Source organism: Molothrus ater, chromosome 23 (genome assembly GCF_012460135.2).
Source record: "Molothrus ater isolate BHLD 08-10-18 breed brown headed cowbird chromosome 23, BPBGC_Mater_1.1, whole genome shotgun sequence".
In the NCBI taxonomy this organism is placed as follows: domain Eukaryota; kingdom Metazoa; phylum Chordata; class Aves; order Passeriformes; family Icteridae; genus Molothrus; species Molothrus ater.
The window spans coordinates 3,523,528-3,549,007 of NC_050500.2; the positions used below are offsets into that span (position 1 = coordinate 3,523,528).

At 56.6% G+C, this 25,480-nt stretch overlaps 1 protein-coding gene across 1 annotated transcript in view; it reads left to right on the forward strand.

Annotated features, from left to right (window-relative positions):
* The first annotated feature begins 3,310 nt into the window (after nucleotides 1-3,310).
* Nucleotides 3,311-25,480, forward strand: part of AJAP1 (adherens junctions associated protein 1) — a 39,187-nt gene continuing 17,017 nt past the window's right edge. The window contains exons 1-2 of the mRNA XM_036396130.2: nucleotides 3,311-3,664; nucleotides 20,715-21,406. Of these exons, the coding sequence (XP_036252023.1) occupies nucleotides 3,636-3,664; nucleotides 20,715-21,406 (721 nt within the window). The 5' untranslated portion in view covers nucleotides 3,311-3,635. The remainder of the gene's footprint in view (nucleotides 3,665-20,714; nucleotides 21,407-25,480) is intronic.

Below are 25,480 nucleotides of genomic sequence, written 5' to 3' on the forward strand. Positions count from 1 at the left end.
CTTCTGCTTCTCCCGTATGAAAAGGAAAATGGGTAATGACAACCTACTTCTACTGAAGAGACAATTTTCACTCCTCCTTGGCAAGTGTAGCTGGGACAGTGTCTTTCTCTCCACTCAGAGGCAAATTAACAGATTTTGCCTCAGAACACGGTGGATGAAGTGCAGCTGGCAGGGATCCCCTGCTGTGGTTCACAGCACCCTTGGGGCGCCCACACCTGGCCCAGCTCACAGAGGGTGAACACACGGGGGCTCTTATGGACAATCTGGGAAGTGCAGACCCCATTGTAGGGAAAAAACCCCTCTTTTCTCCCCAAACACAGCTCTGCGTGAGCCTCTGTGCATCGCAGCACAGCAGCCAGCCCCAGCCAGCGCCTGCAGCTTTGCACCAGCATCGGGAACTTTACTCTCTCGTCGCGATGACTCTGAGAAGAACAAGTTCGACAAATGAATTCGCTAATGACTTCCTTCCCTCCTCCTTAAATGGGGGGATAATTCATGGTTCCTGCTCCCGCAGCGGGGCTGCTCCATCGCCTGCCCGCGGCAGGCTGAGAAGATGAGCGAGACAAAAGGGGCCAAGATTGCCGGGTGGCAGCGCCCGCCTTTGCAAGCGCCACAAAAACGCTGTGCTGGCTGCTTCAGGGAGGCACGGAGCGAGGGCTGCACGCGTGGCTGGGCCGGTGACAGGCAGGGCTCTCCAGAGGGATGCACACACTCTGCCCAGGCGTCTCCTTCCCTGTGAGCTTTCTGCTCCAAGCGTCCCAAACTAGCCCTGAACCCAAATAATTGCCCGCATTGAAAAGCTTTGCCCGCACACTTGCTTCGGTGCTGTCGGAAACCTCAGCTCTCCTTTGATCTCTTTTGTTTCTGGAAGCTTCTGGGCTGGTGATGATGCAATGTGGAATTGAGGCCAGAAGCTTGAGATGAGGTTCAGGGCCAGAGGAAGGCTGATGATGAGGGCACGGGGCCTTTCCATGCTTGCAGTCCCTTGCCTGACCAAGGTGTATGGACTATGACAGATATTTATAGCAAAAAATTCAGAACCTCCACCCTGGCACTGCCAGGCCCCAGATCCCCAGCATGGTCCTCCCTGCAATTGCCCCTTAGCTCCACACACTTGGCACAAATGGGGAAATAATATTTTTTTAAGTGGGACTGAGTTAAGAGGATTTGTTTGAGATACAAGATAGCTCCCATTAACGTTTGCTTGTTTGGGTTTATTTAAGCCTTAATTGAGTGTCTTTTACTTAACTGCGTTCCAGTATCTCTCTCAGCCTCTTAAGAAAATATCACATGCTCTTCCCTTCTTCTCTCTCAAGATCTTTCATGTTAGTGAGCTGGGTTTAATGGCTGATAAAGTCCATGGGTTTGCAATAAAGCTGAGCTTCCTTTCAAGTCCCTGCACATCCAGCCCCAGGAAGGTGTGCCCAGGTCAACCCTGGGTTTTTTTACCTCTCTGTGCCAAAGCTGCCTTAATCAGCAGCTGTGAGCATTGTCATCATGGGATTTTTTTGTCATGAACACCCTGGGGCTCGAGGCTCCTTCCCTCCCAGAGGTAGATTTGACAGAGCCACAGCCAGTTTGTAACTGGTCTGGCTCCAGGAGGTGAGGAGGGGACAGTGGCACCACCGAGGGTGGTATTCACTGGTGGCTGTGGGGGAACCAAGCCCTAACCACCCCGACAGACAAGGATTGTGCTTAGTGAAAACCAAACACAGCCTGGACATTATTTAGGTACTTTTGTAGCCTTGGTTCTGTCTGGGCTGGGATTGGAGATGTCTGTTCCCCAGGCAGCTGCCACCTCCCAGCATAAGCTGGTCCACAGCTCAGCCCCTGGCATTTCATCCTTCCCACATGAGGCTCCTTCTGACCTGGAGCCCAGCTCCAAGGAAGGAACGTGGGGCTTTGGATGCTGAACTACAGCACCTCTAGCAGCAGCTGGAGCTGATCCAGTGGGAGCACACGTGAGCAGCAGGGGCTGGCAAGGTGTCCAAGGGACAGTGCTGACCTTCCATCCAGCTGCCCTGCTCACTGGAAGATTTTCTCTCTGAGGAATAAGTTTCTCTGGAGGCAAAAAAGAAACCCAGTGAGTCAGAAAGGCAGCAGAGACTCATCTTTACACAAGCCTTGCTTTCTGCTGGGACTATTCAGAGCAGAGCTGTGGTCACTGGTGTGCCCCTTCCTTGCAGGTGGTTTGTCCCTGTGAAGAGACACCCCGGCAGTGCTGGGTCTGTGCACCACAGTTCTACTCCTCTCTCATATCCAGGAGCAGCTTTGAAGAATCTATCCCCAAATGCATACAAAAACTTATTTTATTGCAGCAGCTGAACAGAAAAGCAGCTCTGCTTTTGAGAGACACACTTTTCTTACAGTACAGCAGGAATAATGTCGCTCCTTACTGGCAGCACCCCCGGAAAGAGAGAAAACGCATCAGGCTCTGATGAAACACCTCCCAAAATAACCAGCGCCTCTCCCCGCGCGCTCCCCTTTGTGCTCGGCTGTCTTTGGGCGAGCACGGAGCACGAAAGGCACTTCCAGCCGAAGGGAATTCGGTGGTGGCTGCGTTATCTCTCTGTGCGGGGGCCCGAGGCGGCGGTGGCGGATCCGCGCTCCCGCTGGCCCGGCATTGTACCTGCGGGCCAGCTGTGCAGATCGGGATGGAAACTCTCCCAGGGTTGCTGGCTCGGGAGCGGGATGCCCGCTCCGGGAGCAGGATGCCCGCTCTGCCGGCTGGTGGAGCCCGCTGCAGAAACAGCCGGGCCCGCTCCACCGGGCAGCGGGCCGGGGCTCCCCGTTCGGGGCTGCCGAACTGCGGGGGACCCCTGGCCCTGCCCGCAAAGCACGGACTGAACCCGCACTTCCCCTGCTGCCCGCGGGGCCGGGACGGGCTGTACGGGACACCGGGGCTCCGCGCGGCGACACCGCGGTCCCGGGCGCGGAGCCGCTGGGCCAGTGCCCACCGGCGGAGCGGGAGCTCCGCTCCCCGGGGCCGCCGGCGAGCGGCTGCGAGCGGGGTCCGGGCAAAGAAGCTCTCCAGCGGGGGAACGGCGGCCGGAGCGTCCCGGGGAGGGACGGGCCGATCCCCGGCGGGGTCCCGGCACTGCCCGGCCATGCCCAGCGGACACGGAGTCGCAAGCGGGTCTGAGTGCGGGTGCCGAGCCGGGTCCACCCCCGCTCGGCCGCGGCGCGGAGGGGCCGCGCTCCGCCCCCGCCTCCGCCCCGCGCAACTTCCCCGCGCCGCGGCCCCCCGCCCCCGCCCCGCGGGTGCGCGCAGAGACGCGCGCGCGCCCAGCCCCGCCGCGCCGAGCCGCCGAGCCGAGCCGAGCCGAGCCGAGCCGAGCCCCGGTGAACCGCACCGAGCCGAGCCGAGGCGAGCGGAGCCGCACCGAGCCGCGCATGGGGCGCGCAGCCTCCGCGGGCGCGCAGCTGCCCCGCCGGCGCTGAGGGGCCGGAGCGCCGGAGCACCGGAGCACAGATCCCCGTCCTCGCCGCCGCCGCCGCCGCCGGGCATGCCCGCCCCGCCGGCCGCCGCCTGCCCCGCCGCTGAGCGCCGCCGCGGGCGCGGGGCGGCGCGCCCGGATGGAGCGCTGAGGCGCTGAGCCCCGCCGGGCCGGGCCGGGCCGGGCCGAGACGTGACGATGTGGATGCGACGGCTCCCGGGAAGCAGGTAGGACCGGGGAGCGATGGCCCCGCCGGGCAGCGCTTAGGGCATCCCGCCGCCGGGCGCGCTCGGGGAGCGGCGGAGTTAAACCATGAACTTGGAGAGGGCTGGGGAGCGGAGCGGGGTGCGGGATGGAGAGCGGTGTGTGGAGCGGAGCGGAGCGGGAAGCGCACGGTGCAGCCCGGGGAGGCGGCCGGTCCGCGCTCCGCGCCGTGCCGGGCTCCCCCCACCCGGTTCCCCCGCCCCGCTCGCCCGCCCTGCCCAGGAGATGGAGCCGCGGTCAGCGTCCCCTCGCCGGCTGCTCGCTCCCCGCTGGCCGCCCCGGCGGGGGTTGCTCGGGGGAAGGGGCTGGGGGGGCGTCCGGGGTGCGGGCAGATGGATGGATGGACGGATGGATGGATGGATGAATGGATGGACGGATAGATGGATGGATGTGTTTGGGAGATTAATCGAGAATTGCCAAGCAGAGGAGACGGAGGCAAAGTGTTACGTAACACATTTTCATTACCGCTGCGAAGTCATCTGAGCCGAAATCTTGTTATTTCCATGGTGCTGTGGCTGGAAAGCCCTGGCCCCGGCCCCTGCCTGTGTGCGGCCCCGGAGCCCCAGTAGTACCTGGGTTTTGGTGCTTTGAGCCCATCTCAGTGGCATCGAGTGCAAGCAGCAGCGGGTTAAACAAGTGAGACCCTAAGGAAAAGTGAAATCCACGATCTGTTTTGTTCTCCCCAACTCGATTTTTTTATTTGGAAAGCCCTGGCTTTGAGCGGTTGTGTCGGGCAGGGGTCAAAGCCCAAACATCCCTCCACCGAGCAGGACGGTGGATCCGGCACATCACCTGCTGCTGGGGAGAGGGGTCCCAAGGCGAGCAGTCCCGAGCGGCCACTCCACTCCCGCAGCTCGCAGCGGGCCCTGTGGCTGCTCCCTGGGGAGCAGGGCTGCGTGGGCAGGGGAGCTGCGGGGTGAGCGGATGGTGGGTGCAGCCCCCATCCCTCGCAGCACCATCAGCCCGCGCCGCCCCCCGCGCCCCTGCGCTCCGGCAGAACGTGGCTGCAGCCTGGGGGGCACGGAGGGAGGCAGGCAGGGCCCCCCGAATGCACGGACAGCGAGTGGTGATGCGAGAAGCCTTTGTCTGCCACCCGTGGGAATCGCTGGAGGCTTTGTCCCTCTGTCCGGGCTGTGGATGGAGTCCTGGAGGGTGAAACCTGAACTGAGGTTTTGTCTGTGCTGAGCAGCTGGGGGAGGCCCTTGGCCTCTCTCTTGCACTCCCGTGCCGCGCCGCATATTCCAGAGGCACGTGGCGAGCTGGCTGCCAATGCCCCCCTTCTTTGTGCCCTGCCTCTGGCTGGTGCCCCCCGACAGCCCGGGCACACGAGCACCTTCACGCTGCCGCTGGAGATGTCTGTCTGTCCGTCCGTCCGTCAGCCGAGGATGCGCTGCTGCTGCGTGTGGGAAGGACAGAGTCTGTGGTGATGTAGTGACCTTAGGAATTCCTCCCGGCGAAAGCACCCGAGGGTTTTCTCAGGGTGCCACGCGTTTGGATTTATTTCGTGTCAGGTGAAAGCCCAGTGGAGCTGGAGGGCCGTTTCCTAAGGCTGGCGCGGCAGAAAGCTGTAATCCTGGGAACAGAGGACGCCCTCTGCTTTGTTATTTTTGAGGAGAGTTTAGCAATGGAAACAGGAGCCCTCTGCTTGCTTCCCTCCTCGATTCATTTGCCTTGCGAATTTCTGTGCTGTGCATCCTGGATCCCCAGCACCAGGCTGTCCTTTCTGCCGCCTCATCAGCTTCCAGTCCCTCCGTGTTGTATTTTTAATAAGAGATAACTTTACTGCTAACCTTGCCTGCTGCTCTCCCTTCTCTCTTACTCTAATTGCTTCTGGCTTTATTTCTGACATTTCCCATGTCATTTCTCCTCATTTTCTCCAAGACTACTAGAAAAAATAGCTTCAGGAGAAGCAGTGGAGCTTTGCAGCGCCCGTTTCACCCCGCGCAGCCTGTGCCTGGAGCGGCTGCCTGCGGCGGGGAGATGGTACCGTGCTGCTCCTTTCAAGTCGGATCCCTTTCGCCCCGGGGCGGTGGCAGTGCCTGACCTCGCGGTGAGCTGCCGGGGAGGGCAGGGCCTGTGCAATTGCATTCTCAGAATTATTCGGTAAAGGGGAGCTGCCTCCCCCCAGTTCGGAGCGGGGCAGAGCGAGCAGCGCTGCCCTGAAAGCCCCTGTGAGGTCCCAGCGATGCTCCAGCCCCGCTCTGCTCTTGGCAGGTGTGGGTGTTGCGGGGCAAAATCTGTTCTTTTTGGGAGGTGGCAGTGGCTCTGTCACTTCCCTGAGTGTGCACAGACATACGTGTGCGTGCACACGCCTGCGTCAGTGCCTGCGCCCGCCTGCGAGGGCACGGCAGCTTTCTGCTGCATGCCAGGCTTCCAGCGCTGCCGAGGACTTCCCCTCCATAGCTATGAATATAATGTTTTAAACAATATGCCACGGTTTTTACAGCGTTGAGCTCTGGAGTGATTTGCAGTAGGAGTAAAACCACCGTTTGCAATTTCTCGGCGATTGTATAAAGCAACTCATTAAAAGCATACATCCCTGCACATTGGCTCCGTGGAAACTTTATGGGCCTTGTAGTTACTGCCAAAGCAAACATTTTCCATGAATTTCACTCATCAGGTTCACACTGTCAAATGTAGATTCAGCCGCTCGTCAAAGATGCAAGCCTTGCAGTCTGAGAAGTAATGAGAGCAGTAAGCAGTGGGAGTTAATGGCCTCCACTGAGGAGTCCTTACTCATCCTGCATCCACACAGGGGCTGAGCTTGCTGCTCCCGGGTGGATTGATTGCCACAGAAATTCATCTGGTGTCACTGGCTATGATACTTAACAGGCACAATAATGCTTGAATAAACTGCACTTTTATGCAGCGGTTTGTACCTCCGTGCTGGCAGCAATTTCCCAGATGAGGCGAGGGGAGCGGCGCAGGGCTCCGGCAGCCGCTTCCCAGGGCGTGAATAATTGTTCTAATAACACCAGAGCCACTGCCTTGTCGTTGTGGTGTCTCCAGCGGGGTGGCAGGTGGGGGAGTTGTCGTGGTGCTGCTGTTTTTGCCTGGGATGGTCGGGGCTGTCCTGTGTGGCAGCTGCTGTGCCAGCCTTGGGCAGGCGGGACACGGGACGGGCAAGCTGCCGGCCCAGCTGCTCCCGCGGCCGGAGCACCACGGCTTGGCTCTGCTGTGCATAATGGTCATCTGCTGGAAAGAAGGGGTTGCTAATGCTCCTTCAGAGCCCAGACTGCAACAGGAAGGGCAGCCAGGCAGAGGATAGATCTCCAACCGTGTTCCCACCTTCCCTCACCCAATCTGATCCTCAGGCTGTCCCAGCATGCCTTATTTACCTCAGTGTCTGTAGGTATGGATGGATGCAGGCTCCCAAAGGGCAGCTCCATAGGGTGTGAATAAGCAACAGAACTTCCAGCAGGTCTGAGGTTTATTATGAAAATGTATGCATGCCTAAGCTTTTAAATATAGCTAATGGGAGAAGGACTGGGAGGAGAGATTATCAAGATTACTGGAACCTCAGTGTGCTGAGCAGGAGCTGCCCTGCTCTGGGTTGTGGTGCCTGTTGTTCTCCTGGAGGGCTGGTGGTGACCAAGTGGGCAACAGCAGTTCAAGCCCAACAGAGTTTGGGTTTGATAGAAACACTCTTCTGGAGGCTGAGTGTGTTGGGTGGGATCTGTGGATGGTGTGACATTGTTGGTGCTTTCACCCCCTCCTTTAAAACTAAGAGGTTTTACTTCTGTTCTTCCATCTTTTTTCCCTTCCATCCTCCTTCCCTCCCACACTGGGTGGTGCTGCTGCTGGGAGAGGGTTCCTGGCCCAGGCCAGCATCCCAGCAGTCACTGTGGGTTATGTGGGGCTGTTCCCAAATCTGCTGCTTGGCCCTTCCTTGCCTTGGCTCACTGTTTTCATCAGAGTGATTTTTTTCACTAAAAGAGCGTTAAACTCTGGACCTGAAGTGACTCCTTAAAAATGGAATTTGAGTCAATATGAATATTTCCTGTGGTTCTTCTTTACTGGGACTTGCACCTACAGACTTTGATAGCTTATATAATTTCCTGTGATGGAGATGTACTCCATCTAATTTCACTTGGAAATGCATTGATTAAATCAGAACTGCTGAGAGATTTAAACTGAGTCTCAGTGGCCTGAACTTAACCGTGGGAGGTTTACCTGCCTTCATCCTTCAACATTAATTTGGTTTTATGAGGATTCCTTGTGAAATGAGCTTTTGTCTGCTGCTGAATCTCTCCTGCTTTCTGGGTTTATCAGTTACTTTCTCTGGCCTCAGCAGCTCTGCAAGGCGAAGCTGCACTAAAGCCTCCGTTCAGTGCAGCACTGAGCTCCTTCACTGGGACACAGTGGGGATTGATGAGCATTTTGGCTCCATTACCCCCCAGTGCTCCCAAAACTCAGCCCAAGCTGGAGGCAGAGCACCCACACTGCCTGTGGTGTGGTGGCAGGGCTGGGTGCTGTGCAGTGCATGCTCACATGGGTGCTGGGTGCGATGCTGTAGGAGCAGGGTGGGGACCTGCCCCAGGTGCAGCTGTGTGGGAGTGTCCTCCCATCAGTGCTGAGAGATTTGGCATTTGTGGTCCCAAGCAACACCGAGAAAAGGAGGAACAACCCAGCTTGGTTGGAGGTGGATGAGCAGCTCCATGGAGATGAGCAGGGGTGGGGTCAGCAGGCGCTGGGTGCCTGGGGCAGGGGGCCAAACACCCACTGGGACTCGCCTGAGGACTTAGAGAAATAAATAAATCCAGTCATTCACAAAGTGCTCATTTCCAACTCCGATCTGCAAAATGTCTCCTTGTGACTTGGAAATGATGTGTAGGCAGGAGATATGCTTTGACATGCGATGATTTTTGTTGAAGTTTGCTCTGAAGGTCTTTCTCAGCAGCTCTGTTTTCCTGGCAGTGCTGGAGCATCCCAGGGGCACTGTGTCCCCGCTGCCAGTGGCTGCTGTGTCCCCACGAGCCAGAGCCATTGGGAGCAGAAGCTGTTCCCTGGCAAAGCCTCTCTATGGGTATGGAAAGGACTCTTCATCTCCTGCTGCAGAAGCTGGCAGAGAGGAGAAGCAGCGCCTTGGCTGCAGAGCTGCTCCGGACCCTGGCTGAAGCATCCATGGGATGAGGCTTAGCTGTGGCGAGGCAGGAGCTGTGGAGCTTTGCTGGCCTGGCTGTGATGCCAGCACTTCCAACTCCACTGACATCCAGATAAAGGCTGAGCAAAAGCTGCTTCAAAAACAACATGCAGCCTGGGAGCGGCAAGGTACTTCCTCCAAGAGGCAAGTCTGGATGATTGAGGTGGAAAAACCTGGAGCTCCCCAGAGGGCACGTGCTCTAGCACAAGAGAAGCATGGAGATGGGGACGTGCTGGCACAGGGGTGACCGTGTGCCTCAGGACAATGGCAGCACAGCACACACCACGTGTGGGACCGCGCTGTGCCACACAGGAGAGCGGATTTGTGACTTTCAGCTACAGCTTGGTGAGAACTGATGGCTCCTGTCCATGAGGGTTTTGGCTGTGCCTCTTCTGCAGCATCCTGGGATGGTCAGGAGAAACTCCTCAGGCTGCTGAGGAGGGAATGTGGCCAGCTGAGGAGCCGTGTAGAGCTGCTGTGCTCAGCATGGGAAGGCTGGGGACTCGCTGCTCAGCAGCAGCGTTCGAGGTGCCGGTGAGAGCAAATGCTGCTAATTGATGTTGCCACTTGACTGCACGCCATTCAGGTTGAAGATGTGACAAGGTCGGGGCCAGCCCAGGTTGTCCCCCCTGGGAATTGCCTGCCTAGCAAGCACAAGCACACGTGGCTTCCTCAGGGACGCATTCCGTAATTGCCTGAGTCCCGTGCGTGACCCCAGCCCTGCTCCTGGCGCCTGCGATAGCATCTCTGCTCCCTTTGCAGGACTCGAGTAATGAAGCAGCAGTTAATTGACATGGACGAGGACATCCACTTAGGGACCCACCGGAACGTGGGTGATGAATGCCAGGAGATGAAGCCACACACCCCGCCGGGAGCGTGGTTGGCTCTGCCTCTTCCTGGCCAGAGCCAAAGCTTGGCTGAGTCCGCAGCGGCGGGGCGTTTATGTAGGGAAAGTGTGACCGCTCCGGATGCTGGCAAGTGTTATTTTAGAAAGAACTCCCAAAATGAATCAACCTTTTTTCCTGCAAGTATCTGTCATTCATAGGTTTTCTTTTGCGAAGTTTTTCATGGAAAGGATAAGGATGAGTTATTCATCTTCTTGTTTCTTGTCTTTGTAAGAGGCTCTACCTCAGCATCATCTGACGTGACACACTCAGGACTTACTCTGGGCTCCTGTCAGAGTGACATATTCTCTGGCAAAATCAATTTTGCTAATTTTGATGGATGAGGATGGAAGTAAAGCTGCTGGCACAGGTGCCTTTGAAGGAAGCTGAGATACTGAGGAATGCAGGAGGTCATCCCCTGCTGCCAACCCATTGGAGATAATGCTGCAAAAGTTTAATCTCTCTCACAAAGGGGATTATTAGGTTTTTTTAATGAGATGCAGAGCACAGTGATCCCTGACACACTGACAGCTGGGCTTCGAGGGGCTGTGCCCCCAATGACACAATATTCTTGAGGTGCTGGAGGTAAATCCTCATCGTCACTTTGATCCATCAGGATTTTGCCATGGCTGCAGTGGGAGAGCCTGTGAGCTGCCTGGTTGCTGTATTGCACAGTGAGATGGCCATGGCAGAGAATGGCTCTTCTCCATGGAAAAGAAATTGCTTGGTGCTAAAAGGGATTTAGAACTTTCTGTGACAGGATGAAGAGTCTTTGCCCCGGAGTTCATTCCCGCTGCCTTTGCTTTCTATTTTAGCTTGGCTTTTTCATCATCTTTTTGGGCTGTTCTTTCTCCATGCTGTGTGTCACGCTGACCCTTCTCTGGCAGCGGGATGTCCCTGTGGTGGGGCTGGGCAGAGCCAGTGCTGTCTCAGGAGCCAGGGGGGCCAGGGGCTCCCCAGGACCACCAGCCAGAGTCTCAGCTGGGCAATGCAGTGCCCTGCACTGAGCTCCCAGCTCCTGGGCTTTGGCTTTCTCCAGGCTTCCCTACTGACGTTTCACACCTTCAAAGAGAGCACTGCTGCTCCATTTTTTCCTATTGTATTTCTTGCTCCATAAAAGCCATCTGTTCCTCTTTCTGCTTTCAGAGTCTTCATTCCTCTCATCTTCTCCATCTCTGTTAAGAGTTTATGGAGCTTTTGAAATTATTGACGTGTTCCCTGTGTTCATTTCTGAGGACAGCTGCTGAGGTTTCCAGGCAGGCCGTGCATCTCTGGGCTGCTGGGGACTTCCCAGGAGAAAGACAGGTTTGGATCTCAGTCACTGCAGGGCGAATTGAAAGCAGCTCCATTCAGAGACCATGGTGCTGGAATGAAGATCTGAGTTAGATGGACATCCCTATGTGGACATCCAGCCTCTGCCATGGGGAAGCGTTGGCTGGGCCCTGTGCTGGTCATCCAGATGCTTCCAGTGGGTCAGCACTTGTCTTTGCTCCTGGGAAAGCAGAGCACTTTGTGAGGTCACCATTAAAAATCCCATGGTGAGGTATTTTCTCCCTGGATGTGTTCCATGGTTGGAGGCATTTCCCATTGATACGGATACCACAGCGAGCTCTGATGCGCAGCTCCCGCGAAGGCACATTGTGTCACTAAGACACCACAGACCTCTTTTAATTGTTTTTCTTTAAAGCTTGTTAAGCTGCTACTTTGGATGTATTGAGCCAACTTATTTTTTTTAGATCAAAGCGTTTCCTGCTTTCATTGTAATGACATGCTTGAGCACATTCATTTAGAAAATACGATCAGCGCTGGGTTATTTATCTGGAAAGCGCTGGGGTGGAAGGGCAGCATAAGCCATAGATTTGTGCCATGGTTTTCCTCACTCTAGGTCCTTCAGAGCTAAGGGCTGGGTTGACTCAGTTGCTATCTCTTGGAATCACTTTGTGGATATGTATTCAGAGGAACAAAACCCCTCATAAGGCTCCAGCTCGGGTCTGGGATCTGGCAGGACTATTGCCATCTTGGTGGGAAGAGCCTTGCTTCTGCCATCCCATCCCATCCCATCCCATCCCATCCCATCCCATCCCATCCCATCCCATCCCATCCCATCCCATCCCATCCCATCCCATCCCACAGCACTGAGCATTGCATCCTGCTTGGACACACCAATGCAGACCTTTTATCCAAGGGGGGTGCCTGATCGTCCTGCAGTTGATTTTAAAGGAGGCAGATGTGTGACAATAGAAGAAAATTCATGAGCAAAGCAGGGAAAGCAGAAACTTTTTGGATATGCTGGCTGTGGGGAAGTGCACAGTCCTGCCTGTGCCTGTGTCCACAGCAGGGAGCCACTCAGCTCAGCCGCTGGCCTTGTTTATTGTGGGCAGCATTAACTAACACCAGGGATGATCTCTAAGCTCTGGTTTTAACGTGCTCCGACGTATGTTGCAGTCCTGTTCCCTCAGCAGACTGATTTTGGTACATGGGGGAGTGTTTTCCACTGCTGCCATAGGGATGGGAGAAGGCAGCACTGTCTCGTGTGCCAGGTCACCAACAGCATGTAAAGTCTGGGCAGCGATTCTGTGGTGGCATGAGGAGCTGGAGCACACGAGGAGCCTTAGGTGGAAACTAAAATGAGGGGGAAAGCCCTGATTTCCTTGGGTTTATGGCTGTTTTTAATATCAGCAAGAGCAGAGCTTGAGACTGCGGGTCTTCAACAAGATTTTGGTGGATCTGGAAATCTGAAACTTCCCAGCAAGTTGTGTCTGAGCTGGAGCTCCTGCTGCTGCCTGGTCCCCAGCGCTGCTGCGGAACTCGAGGGGGGGATGAGTGGGGTAAGTTGGCGACAGATGCCAGTTTGGGCTGGAAAGCCAGTGCTCACAAACCCCCTTTATCCAGGAGGGACAAAAGGCGAGTGTTATCGCTGCTGGGTTGATGAAACACCCCACTGTCCATTCCTGCCACGCTAAATGCACGCAGTGTTTGCTGCCTGGGGCGGCCGGGCGGCGGTGGGGGGAGCGACAGCCGTGCTGAGGGGGATGCTCCAGCAGTGCCGTCACTGTGTGTGCTGGGAGGGATGCTTTGGTGGTACCCACACTGTGAGTGCTGGGAGGGATGCTTTGGTGGTACCCACACTGTGAGTGCTGGGAGGGATGCTCTGGTGGTACTCACACTGTGTGTGCTGGGAGGGATGCTTTGGTGGTACTCACACTGTGTGTGCTGGGAGGGATGCTTTGGTGGTACTCACACTGTGTGTGCTGGGAGGGATGCTTTGGTGGTACCCACACTGTGAGTGCTGGGAGGGATGCTTTGGTGGTACCCACACTGTGAGTGCTGGGAGGGATGCTTTGGTGGTACCCACACTGTGAGTGCTGGGAGGGATGCTTTGGTGGTACCCACACTGTGAGTGCTGGGAGGGATGCTTTGGTGGCACTCACACTGTGTGTGCTGGGAGGGATGCTTTGGTGGTACCCACACTGTGAGTGCTGGGAGGGATGCTTTGGTGGTACTCACACTGTGTGTGCTGGGAGGGATGCTTTGGTGGTGCCCACACTGTGAGTGCTGGGAGGGATGCTCCAGTGGTACCCACACTGTGTGTGCTGGGAGGGATGCTTTGGTGGCACTCACACTGTGTGGGCTGAGGGGGATGATCCAGCAGTGCCATCACTGTGTGTGCTGGGAGGGATGCTCTGGTGGTACTCACACTGTGTGTGCTGGGAGGGATGCTCTGGTGGTACCCACACTGTGTGTGCTGGGAGGGATGCTCCAGCAGTGCCATCACTGTGTGTGCTGGGAGGGATGCTCCAGTGGTACCCACACTGTGTGTGCTGGGAGGGATGCTCCGGTGGTACTCACACTGTGTGCGCTGAAGGGGATACACCAGTGGTACTCATGCTGTGTGTGCTGAGGAGGATGCTCCAATGGTACCCACACTGCGTGTGCTGAGGGGGATACACCAGTGGTACCCACCCCATGTTTGCTGGGAGGGATGCTCCCGTGGTACTCACACTGTGTGCGCTGAAGGGGATACACCAGTGGTACTCATGCTCTGTGTGCTGAGGGGGATGCTCCAGTGATTTCCACACAGTGTGTGGTGAGGGGGATGCTCCACTGATACCCACCTCATGTTTGCTGGGAGGGATGCTCAGTGGGCTGTGCCCACTGTGGGGGATGCTCTGGTGGTACCCAGACTGTGCCCACTGAGGGGGATGCTCTGGTGGTACCCAGGCTGTGCTGCTGGGGGAAGATATTCCAGTGGTACTTGCCCCATGCCCACTGGGAAGGATGCTCCAGGGGCACCCACACTCTGCCCTGCCAGGAGGATGCTCCAGCAGTACCCTGAGATGCAGGGCATGAGCTTGCCACTGTGTTAACCCCCTTCGCAAGCAGTCAAGGCAGTTCATTCCCTGGCTTGGCTGGGACCTGTCTCACCACACTGACAGATGAACCTGCAGCATTCTGAGTCTTCCCAGGGGAGCCAGACTAAGCTCAGAGCTGCTGCTGCCAGAGCGGTGGCAGGTAAATTGCAGAGCACTGGTCTTGCACAGAAAATTTTGAGACATGTTTTTGTCTGAAGATGCATGCAAACTTCTGGGCTTCCCACCCTGTCACTTTTCAAATCCTGTCTGAAAAAATCCCTGAAGACCAAAGAAAACTCTCTCAAGCAGATATCCTGCCCTCTCTAGAGCAAGCTAAGCTGGGCTGACCACAATGGACAGTGTTGGCCAGCTTGCTGTGTTAGCTCTCACACTCATCCTCAGGCTGGCTGGAGCCACTGGGCCTTTTGTCCAAAATATTTGAAAGTGGGAACTGAACTTGAAACTCGGGGTTAAAGCTGGCTCAACATTGGCAGCAACTGGGCACAGCTCTTGCCTTGGCAGTGATGCCACGTGGGCTTGCCCTCTGCCCGCTCCATTTTACTCTTCCCCGCATTGCTCTTCCACATCCTGCGGGTGTGGGATGCACCAGAGAGGTCCTGCCCTGGCGGGTTCCAGCAGCAGCCCCAGGTGGCTGCGCCGGGGCTTTGCCCTTCCCCTGCCTCTGGCGAAGGACGGGCCTGGAGGCGAGAGCAGCCGGGGCCGGCGCTGCGGAGCCAAAGCTGAGCGCTGCCGGCGCTGGCAGGGGCTGCACCTCCCGCATCAGCACATTGGCTGATGGTACCGCTGGGTATTAATTATGCCTTCCGCACTCGCGGCTATTCAAATGGTAAAATTGTTTATTTGCAGCTGGGTGAGCTCAAGGCAGAGGCAGAAGAGCCGCGAGTGGCTCCCCCCGCCACGGCCGCCCTGCTGCCCCCCTCTCATGACTCCCAGGGATGGATCCAGCTGCCTCCATCCTGGCATTGCCATCCTGGAGGGACCCGTGGTTTCCCAGCCCCACCCAACCTCTCCCTGCCCCATTTTCCCAGGGAAGTGGGTGTTTGCTGTCTGCCTGGCCAACAGGCAGCAGCGTGGCGGGGAGGATTCAACCTATTTCACCCTCTGCTGATTTCCCTCCATGATAAATCCCATCCCCTCCGCTGCGGGAAGCGGCGTCGGTTTAATTACTTGTGGGGAGAAGGGGGCAGCGGAGGAACTTAGGACTTGTTTTAAATATCACTTTTATTAGTAGGTAATCCTGAAGCTCAGGACTGTAATATAGATAGGTAGTGATGTGGCACATTTAATTTACTTAGGTGCTACTGTGTGTCAGCCTTTGTGCCTTAAGTCCCAGTCCTGGCTTTAAAGAGCTTGGCAGCCATATTTTCACAAATTTATAATTATCTGGGAAGAGACTGGGGCTACAGATGGCACAGTGTGCTGTATGTTCCTAGTTCCCATTGGGTCTGGGATCAGAAAAACTCATCCCGTAGCAGAACAGGGCTCAGGAGAGAGGTCTCCATGGTGCTGCTGATGCCTGGGGTGTGAGGTGGGACACGGTGGATGGCATGTGGGAGTGGTCCACAAGGTCACCTGCTGATCCTGTGCCATAACTTGCCACATGCCTTTTGGCACTCATCCATGGGATGGTGCATCTCCCCTCCTCCCAGCCCTGCGGGGAGCCCCAGCCCAGCCCAGAGTGCAGAATGGCAATGCTCCATTTCCATGGTGATGGTTGGTAGTGTGACAACAAAGGACAGTCTCTGCACTGCAGGGATCATCACACAGGACAGCGGGATGGAGAGGAGAGCTGCTGCAGCGGTGGCTGCAGTCCCCACCTCAGCGAGGACACACAGTCATGGGCCAAGTATCTGCCACTGAAGTTTTCCCCTCTTCTTCCTGCTCCAGTGTGAAAGTCACCCACTGGGATGCAGCGGCCTCGTTCTATTCCTCATGGAGCCACAAGAGTTCCTGCATGTACTCTCATAACCTGCCCTGCTCCCAATGCCTTTGTAGGACACGCAGCCGCACTGCCAAGGATGCTTTTCCTAGAGCGTGGTGCCTGATTTCCTGCCTTGTTTTGCCTGGGTCAAGGAAACATCACCCCAACTCTCTGACCACAGCTCCTGCTCCAGGCGTTCACAGGAATATTTCTGTCCCTGCCTCGCTTGGTGTTTGGAGATATGAAATGCTCAGAGTTCGTAAATCACCCCAACAAGGACATAACCTTGATTCCCTGTGCAATACCCATAGATTACCTAACAGGAGGCATGAAATGGAAGAATGGCTCCATTTGTATAATTCTGCATTAAAAATCAGCCTATTCTACAGTTAATGCTTCTGTGAAGTGTCTCCACAGGCACGGGAGAAAGGGGCTGATGCTGAAGAGCCAAAAAGGACCTTATGAAAGGGACTGCACTCAAGTGAGCCTTTGAGGCTTTGGGGAAGTGGGTTAGTGCTGACGGGTGGCGTTTTGATGTTTGCAGAGCCGTGATCCCAGCTAATTTTCAGACACATTACCAGAGCCAGGGGGTTCTGGGAGCACAGCGGGTGCACTGGATTAATCCATGTCCTGTCTGCAGTATCGGGGTTACCTGAGGTGCTGCCACCCCTGAGGGTTCCCAGGCTTGGGGCAGGGGTTGTTCTGTCCTGCTCCATGCTGGATGCTCCTTCTTTCCCTCCCTGCACGTGGAGGTTGGTACCAAGTGCACAGGAGTGCCAAGTTCCACAGCAACCTCTTCCCCACTGCTGAGGACCATGGTGAGCTCACATCCTCCGGCATCCTTGAAATTAATCTCTTTCACATCAAGTGTCAACTGTCCTCCTCTTCGAAGCACACAGCTGCACCTGGAAAGATTCAGGAAGAAGTTTCATACAGGGGAGGACTCTGAAAGGTGCATTGGGTGGGGAGGCTGTGGTGGCTCCAGTGCAACATTCACTGTTCCATCACCTTTGGAAGTGGGATGGGCTCGGGTTGGCTCAGAAAATAGTCCCAGAATGTCTGGTGTCCCTGGTCTGTGTCATTAGCCCAGCAGTTTCCTTGAAATATGCTCTCGTGCTTGTTGCAGGTCAATATTTGTAGGAGTTTCATTTCCTGTGTGTGAGTGTGGCCACCTCACCATCCATGGAGCCAGGGGAGCAGATTTGTGACTGGTGGGAGCCAAGGCCTTGGATGAGGAGATCAAGGACAGGATTTCATTTTCTCAAATATATCCGCTCTGTGTTTCTTTATCTAACCCAGTTTCAGAGTTTTATTGAGTTTTTCCTGGAGTTCGATCAGTATTTTGGGATAACATTCCCATTCACCTCCAAGATGGGAAAAGAAGTAATGTGAAATTTGCCCACGCTCCTCAAATTTCTTTGCAAAATAGGCTGTGTGTGCTTGTAGGGGGGTGAGGAAAGCCCTGATTCCCAAGTGAGGAGCATAACCACAGCCCTGCTCCATACATCCCCCGGGCCCACATGTCTCTCCAGCCAGGGCTGGCTCCGTGCCCCCAAACCGAGCCAGATGGATGCTGTGTGTGGGTCTGGATGATGTATTCCCTTCCCTATGCCACAGCCCCTCTCTGGGCGCAGTTAGGGAATTTTCCCATGCTCTGGGAGCAGCTCAGGCTCCTCTGCCTCTGCTCTGCTGTCCCTGAGGAGCAGCTCGTGCCGTTGGAGAGGTGTTTGAGCTGTTGGATGTCTCGGCAGAGCAGGAACGCCCTCCCGGCCTCCGAGCAGCGGTGACTTTGTGCCGGCGCTCCCGAGAGGCGAGCGATGCTCTCCTGCCTGCTCGGGCGGAGGCGCGGGGACTCCCGGGGCGCTGTGCCGGGCCGGGCCGTGCTGTGCCAGCCGCAGCGGGCTCTCCTGGGACAACCCAGGTTTTTCTGGGGCAAGGACAATGTGGCAGGAGATCCGGGCGAGATGTATCCTCGCTCCGGTGTGCGCTGCTCGTGGTGCGTTATCCTCGCTCCGCTGTGTGACCGTGGGTGTCCTTCGGGACGTGTCGCTCGCTCTGCCGGTCCTGGCAGGGCGCTGGCGTGGGGAGGGGGTGCGGGAGGCAGGGGAGGGCAGGGTGGTCCTGCCTCTGGCCGCGCCACGCTGCCGCATCCATCCCCGCTGCCGCCGCCGCGCCGGGCACATCACGCTGCGTTGCCAGGACAACGGCAACTCCTACACGCTGCTATTTATTCTGAAGGACACTTGCTCTTATCTGTTGTTGCAAAGCCCTCAGAAGATCGCATGCCACGCAAAATTCCTCCGAGGTAACCGGACTGGCTGCTTCTGTCGCTGAAGCCATCTCCTGGGGACATGCCAGCTGGTGTGGTGGCTAGGAGGACACTCCTGGGGTGACATCCCCTTGCTTGATGGGATGTTGGTGGCAGGGTGAGCCAAGCTGTCCTTGGGACAGAGTGGGACCTGCCCCATCTGGGTGTCCCTTACTGTGTCCATCCCCATGCCAGAGCCTCTGAGCTGGGCAGCAGTGGCAGCAGTGAGGGACACTGGTGTCCTGGGTGTCACCAGCACTGCCTGGCCATGCTGGGACACAAATTTCCAGCATGGCCCAGGGCAAGACAAGGGTTGGGTGTTGCCTCTGTCCACACATCCTCCTGATGCTGCTATGAATGATGCAGCTGTGTCGGGCAGGCTCTGCAGGAGCAAGCCCCTGCAAGTTCACGCTGCCATCTCTGCAGCCTGAAATGTCACAAGGAGACAGGAGGAGATGGAAGCAGGGGGAATATCTGTTTTTCCTGTGAGCTGCCAATCCCAAGCACCAAGGGCTGGCATTTTGTCTTTCAGAAGTTTCCAGGCAATGGCTGGGATGCAGTGAGCGCCAGGTTTGGGCTGGGCACATCTTCCCTGGCTCTGTTCAGCAGCTGTTCATAAAAGTTCTGAGTGTGAGCAACACAGAGAGCTGGGAAGGGGATGAGATCTGGGGATGGGCACAGATGGTGTGAGAGGTGGCACCTGGAGTGAGTGACATGTCAGGAGGTGCCCAGCACCTTTCCTTCCTTGCAAGGAGACATTTCAGGTGATGGGGAGCTGGGCAGAGGCTGAAATCAAGCCTGACATGCTACAGGAGTGATCCTGAGCATTGCAAAGGTGAGTCTGTGCTGGATGATCCTGCTGGAGCATGAGCTTGTGGCTCCTCACCAGTGGAAGCACGGCATTGCCTGCAGCACGTGGGGGACACTCTTCGTGCTGCCACCACTCTGTCGGCCTCTAAAAAAACCCACCACCACCACCACCACCACGGTTTGGGTGGTTTGTGGTTTTTTTGAAGCCTTGAAATCCTTCCTCCCCCAGCCTGAACTATTTTGGTTTCTGTTGTCTGTTTCTGGCTCTTCCCTTTCTCCTTCTGCGCTCTTTCCTTGCGTTGCCTTCTCCCTCCCCAAAATAAATGTTGTTACGCTTTGAAAAAATACCCAATTAGGAAAAAAGCAGAGATCCTCTGAGCAGAAAAAGCCTGTGCCTGGGAGTATCCAGGTCAGCTCCTTTAGCTTCGCTTGCTCACGCACAGAGGGAGTGTACAAATGCTTCTGTCAACCAGATGCACATTCTGTCGTGCTCCCAAGGACTGTGCGGGCACTGCTGCAGAGGATTAGCCCGTTTAGCCATGTAAAGCTCTCATTAACTCCTGCTGAGTTCGACAAAAGTCTTTCTCCTGTAAAAGCTAAGTAAAATGGAGTAAAGATTTTTAGGTTTTGGCCTAATGATTTTTTTTTTTCCCGGGGGGGGGGGGGGGTAGGGAGGGAGAAGGCAACAGAAATTTGCCAGGCAGAGATTTTCTTTCTGCTTTACGTGGGGGAGCATCGTGGAGGAGACATGAAGGGAGAGGAGCCTGGGTGTGGTGTCACTGGGGAAGGGAGAGGGCTGTGACATGACGTGATGTGACGGTGACATGAAAGCAAAATTCCAACTGCTGAAGCTGCCAGCAGCTCAGGGGTGTTCCAGCTGCTCTGTGGCAGAAAGGGCAGCAAAAAGGGCTGCTCCTCCTGCCCTCCCTGCGCTGCAGGGTGATGTTCAGCTTGGGTGCTCCATGCTGTGGGAGGGGATGTGCCGTGGGAGGATGTTCCTGCTGCGGCGTGGGTGACTGCCATAGTGGGAGGTGGGCTACACGTGCAAACACCGGAGCCCACGGACTCGTCTGCTCCAGCCCTTTGAGGGATTCATCATGCTGCCTGTGGGACTGGGAAGCAAAGGGTGGGCTCTCTGGTACCCCTGCATCTCAGTGTCCCCGGAGTGAAGGCTTGTGCTGCTGGAGCTGTGCTGGGCCATCTGCTTTGGATAATTCACCCAACAGGGCTGAGTTCGGGCAAAGCAGGCACTGGCTGCTCCTCCAGGGTGTTTCCTGGTAAAACCCATCCTCAGGTCATTCCCATCATTCCCAGACCAACTGAAAGGTCACAGTTATGAATGGGGATCCTCAGCCTGCCATGTTGGTGGTGGTAGTTTTTGGGGGGAGGGGGTACAGTATGCCCTATGATGCCATTTTGGGGGACTCTGGCTGGAGAACCAGGGAGGACGACGACACCCATGGAGCTGGGGGACGTTTTGGGTGGCTGGGCTCAGAGATCTAGTGTGCGCCATACTGAGAGGGAGAACGGGGTTACTCCACTGCCCTTCTAACACAATCCCTATCTGCCCACAGGTCAGGTTGCCCGCTCGGAAGCCATGCTTGGATTTTAATAGCCATGTTCCACCTAGCCATGGACCTTGCCAGCTGCCAGCCGCCAGCAGCCACCGGCACCGGGGGGAAGCTCTCAGCACGGCCGGCGCTCCGGCACAGACTGTCCCGTGGCTCGCTGTGGGGCACGGCGGGCACGGAGGAGCTGCAACGCCCCGGCCCCCCCTGGACCTGCGGCCCCGCTCCCCCTGTGCAGAGACCCCGCTCCCGCCGGCCGCCCCCCGCCGCCCCTCTGCCCGCCGCCCGCCCCCTGCGCCGCCCGCGCTCCCGGAGGGGCCGGCGGCACCTGCGCGGCCGCGGCTTCGCCCCTCGGGACGGGAGACCCACGGCGCTGCCCGAGGTCATCGTCTGGGGCCCCACGGGCGAGGAGGACTCCCTGGAGAGCAGCACGCTGCCCAGCGCCTTCGCCACCACCACCACCACCACCGCCGCCGCCGCCGCCGCCGCCACCACCTCCGCCAGCACTGCCGCCGCCGCTGTCACTTCTGTCACGGCCGCCACGCCGCCCCGGGTGCCTCCCAGCACCGCGGCTCCCGCGGCCGGCGGGGACGGGCCCCGCAGCAGCCCCGGGCGCAGCAGCACCGCCGAGCCGGCCGCAGGGCACAGCAGCGGAGGGAAGGATGCTCGCCCGCCCCGTGGGCTGGGAGACAGCACAGGTAGGGGGACAGCGAGGTGGCGGGGACATCAGGAGGGCTGGCGCGTTCACCGCGGCGCGAGTGTCCCCGTGGCAGCGCTGCCTGGGACAGGAGTTAGTGTGACATTAAACAGGCGCTCGGCGCTGATTATCGCTTTTATCCGAGGCGTTTTCCAGCCACTCGCTGTGTTTTCCCATTACAGGCTCCATCCACAGCCCATCTCCTGTAATCGCGCTGAGCATCACGCTCGGCACAGCAATGCCTTCCCCCAGCGCCGGCTGCTGCGTGGACATGGATGGGAAAGCTGCTTCCCATTTATTGCAAATTATATTTGTTATTGCTGATATTAAACCGTGGGATACCGGTGGATGGTTTACAGAATTTACTCACTGTGCATCGACTGCTTTGAGCCCACTGCGATTTTCTAGTCGAAATGAAAAGGAATTTTACGGCCTAATCTTAATCCCAATTAATTTATCCAGCCTACCCTGCTTGGCAAAAAGAGACGATGCAACCAGGATGTTGTTCCTGACTTAAAGGGGTTATTTATAGCCGAAAAATAACTCCCAGCCTACACACCTTTTACAAAACGCTGAAATGGGCTGGATAGATCAACGAGGGAGTATTGATAAGGGCTGAGGCTTTTGCTGCTCTCTGCATGATGAGAGCATCAGCCTGGTCTCCCCCCGCTGGGGTCAGTGCCTCTGGCCTCAGTGGCATCACCCATTCCAGGAGGGTGGGGTCCAGTGGACTTGTTGCCATCAGCCAGCTGCAGGAGCCCCTCTGCCTGCACCAGCTGTGGGAGGATGGCTCCTGGCATGTGCTGGGGCTCTGGGGCTTACTGGAGTGGGCTGCCTTGTTTAGGCGAAGTTGAGCTGGCAGTGATGCCACCCACCTGCCAGTGCCACTGCTGCTGTCCTGCGTGGCCACAGAACAACGGGAGCTGCAGCCCCGGCAGCTCCCAGGGGGACAACTGCTTTAATCTGCAGGCTTTAGCTCTCATTAGGGGCTTTCTGCATGATCGGAGTTTTTGCTAATTAACTTCTCTTCAAGCAGTGAATGTGATAAACTTCTTCCCAGGTCTAAAGGCCTCGTTTGATCCCAGCTCATCCACCCTCAGTTGAAAAGCTCCTGAGGTCCAGATCCACTTTTCCTTCAGTGCTGGGGCTGAGCCCCCAAGAGAGCTCTCAGTATGCTCCCAGTGAGAGCTCCATGCCCCTGCCATGCCTCAGGACAGCGTTTTGGGAGCGAGCAGCCGGCTCTGTCTCAAAGCAGGGTCCGTGCCAGTTTTTCTGGTGCGGCGCCCGTGCGAAGCCGTGCAGCTTCCCAGCCCTGCTCCACTCTGTTATATAAGCTGTAGCGGCTGGAAGTGTTTGTTCTCTGCTGGGAAAAACATATGGCTACAAATGAGGATGAGGTAACTCGCCTGTTCGGTTTATTTGCCTCAGCGAGCATTGCCAGTCCCTGTCCGGTGAGACGCCTTGACGGGAGCCCATGGTGGGTGCAGTGCTGCTCTCACTGCCTGTGCTCCCTCAGCTGTCCCCAGCACATGCCTGGGGTGGTCAGGGTGGAACCACCTGTGTGTGGCACCCACAGGAGCTGGCAGAGCTGTCCCAAGGCTCCTGGAGCCATGCAGATACCCTGCACTTCCATCAGAGCAGGTGGCTGCTGCTGTGCTTCTGCTTGCTGTGCACCCATATCCCTCCTGTGCCATGTCCTTGTATCCCTCTGTGCTTTGCTTCTGGGTCCCTGGTGGTTGTGTAGGACCGTGGGGTCCTTGGGGTGCACACACGGTGGTAAAAAAGACCCACTTCACTTCAGCAGAGGCATCAGTGCTCGCTGAGATGAGCAATGGGAGCAGCTCTGCTCTGTCAGATCATCCTCTCGCCCCCCCTTCCTCCTCGCTGAGGAGCGAGAGAAAAAAAGCCAGAAACAATGCCTCCGTGAGTCGCTGACAGCAAAAACAAGCTTAAAAAAACTCCCCTGGAATAGGAATCACTCATCTCCTAGGCAGGAGAGGCAGCAGAGGAGTGATGGCAGGTAATGCTTGGGATGAGAGCAGAGGCAGGTGCGTGTGCTGGCCCGGTGGGTGCTGCTGTGGGGGTTCAGGTGACCTGTGGCTCAGGTGTCCCTGTCCCCGTGCCACCCCTGCCGCGCAGCACAGCACTGCTGGCATCAGCTGGGCGTGCAGGATGTTCACCCAGGCGTAGTTTATGCTTGTGCTTTTCAAAAATGTGCTTCCTTCTTCAGGGCTGTCACAATCGTTTTACTCTGGAGCAGGGAAAGAGAGGAATAATTAAAATTCCAGCATGCTGCAAGTGGGAAGGGCTGTGAGGAGCCTTCACCGGGCACTCTCCACGTGGGCTGGGCTCCTCCAGCAAGGCAGAACATCCCCGGGTCCCGCAGCCTCAGCCAAAGCAGAGAAGAGTGGAATGAATCAGAGCTGTCAGTGCAAGGCAGGAATTGCACTCGCTGGTTTGTCTGAGCCTCCTTTCAGGAGCTTTAGGATAAAGCCGTCTTTAATTAAACCTTTAAGTGCTTTATAAGGCAGAAAACTCCATGTGCTGTCTGCTGCTCTTAGTGGTATTTGATGACCGGTCGCGGCGCATTTGGCACCGCAGTCTGTGAGCTTGTGGCAGAGCTGGTGCTCAGGGACACCCCTTCACCAGGGCTGGGGTTCACCTGGGGGAATGTGGGGGCCATGTGGGTGTTGGCAGCTGGATCTGAGCTGGTGGTGGCCCCAGGCCACCCCTCCCCACCTCCAGCCAGCAGTGTGTCAGGAATAAATAATAACAGAGGCGTTGCTTCCCGCTGGTGATGACCCTGCCTCCAGAAAGAGGGTGCAGTAGGGGGTTGCTGGAGGCGAGGAGATAGTAGATGCAAAAAGCTTCAAAGGAATTAATTAAAGATAAAATGTGTTTAAAAGAAAACCCTGGGCAGTGAGGATGGAGCTGCCTCTTTGATCCGCCATGCTGAGGGGTGGGGTGGTGCCGCAGCTTGGGGACGGAGAGGAGGTGAAGGAGCTGGATGGTGTCTCCTGGGCTGGCACCACGGTTACCCTTCCTGGGAGCTGCCCAAAGGATCCCTTGTAGGGCTGTGCATCAGCTGCAGCTCTCCTGAAGGGTGGAGGATGACGGTGGAAGCCAGAAAGGAGCGTGGCCATCAGCTGAGCTCTCCCTACGAGGGAGTCGGGACGCTCCCCGGGATGCACGGATGGCGAACGTGCCTGTGCACATCCTCCCACGTGCCTCTCAGTGAGCCAGAAACTCTCCTCTGCTGCTCTCCAAGTATTTATTGCTCGGTGATATTTGCTGTAACACCTGAGAAGATAAGTCCCAGTGTCTTTAGCATAAACCTCCAGGATTTTCCTTCTTGGCAAAAACATTTTGCAGCAGCAGCAGCAGCAGCAGCAGCGGGAAGATATTTTCTTTCTTTCATCAGTCCAGCTCAAAATACCAGGAAGTTGCCAGGAGCCTTGGTGGGTTTTTTGCTGAAAAGCTGCATTTTCACCTCAGGATGACTAACACTCCCTGGGCTGGGTTTCAGAGAGATCACTGATTTACCAGGTGAAAAACCAAGCAGCTTTGCTGACCTCAGCTTTGCCAGCAAGGTGTTGGGAAGAGCAGAGCAAGGCGGTTTGTGGCGTGGTGGACTGGGCAGCAGAGGAGCTGGCTGTGTACTGTAACAAGCTTAAAAGAAGATTTCTGCTGTGTCTCCACCCCTGTAGCAGACCCTTGTGGCTTTTGTAAATGATTTTCCTTACAAGCTATTAACCAGCAGTAGGTTCATGATATGGCCAAATCTGGCTGATCAGCCCTGGGAAAGGCCGGCGGTGGCAGCAGGGAGGCCACACCACGCTCCTGATTGAATTGTTCTGTCCACAAGCAGCTTTATCAGGGGATGAGATTTTTGGGGCTCAGATGTGATTTCTGATGGCTGGGGAAGCTGTAAAGCCTCTTGAGCCCAGCGGCCTTGCCCCAGCTTCTCCACAATGCTCAGGAGGAGGCATTGGCATCCTGGTGCTCAGGGCATGTGAGAACAGAGGAAGGGGACTCGTGGCAGGGCTGAGGATGGGATGCTGAGGAGAGGGAGATC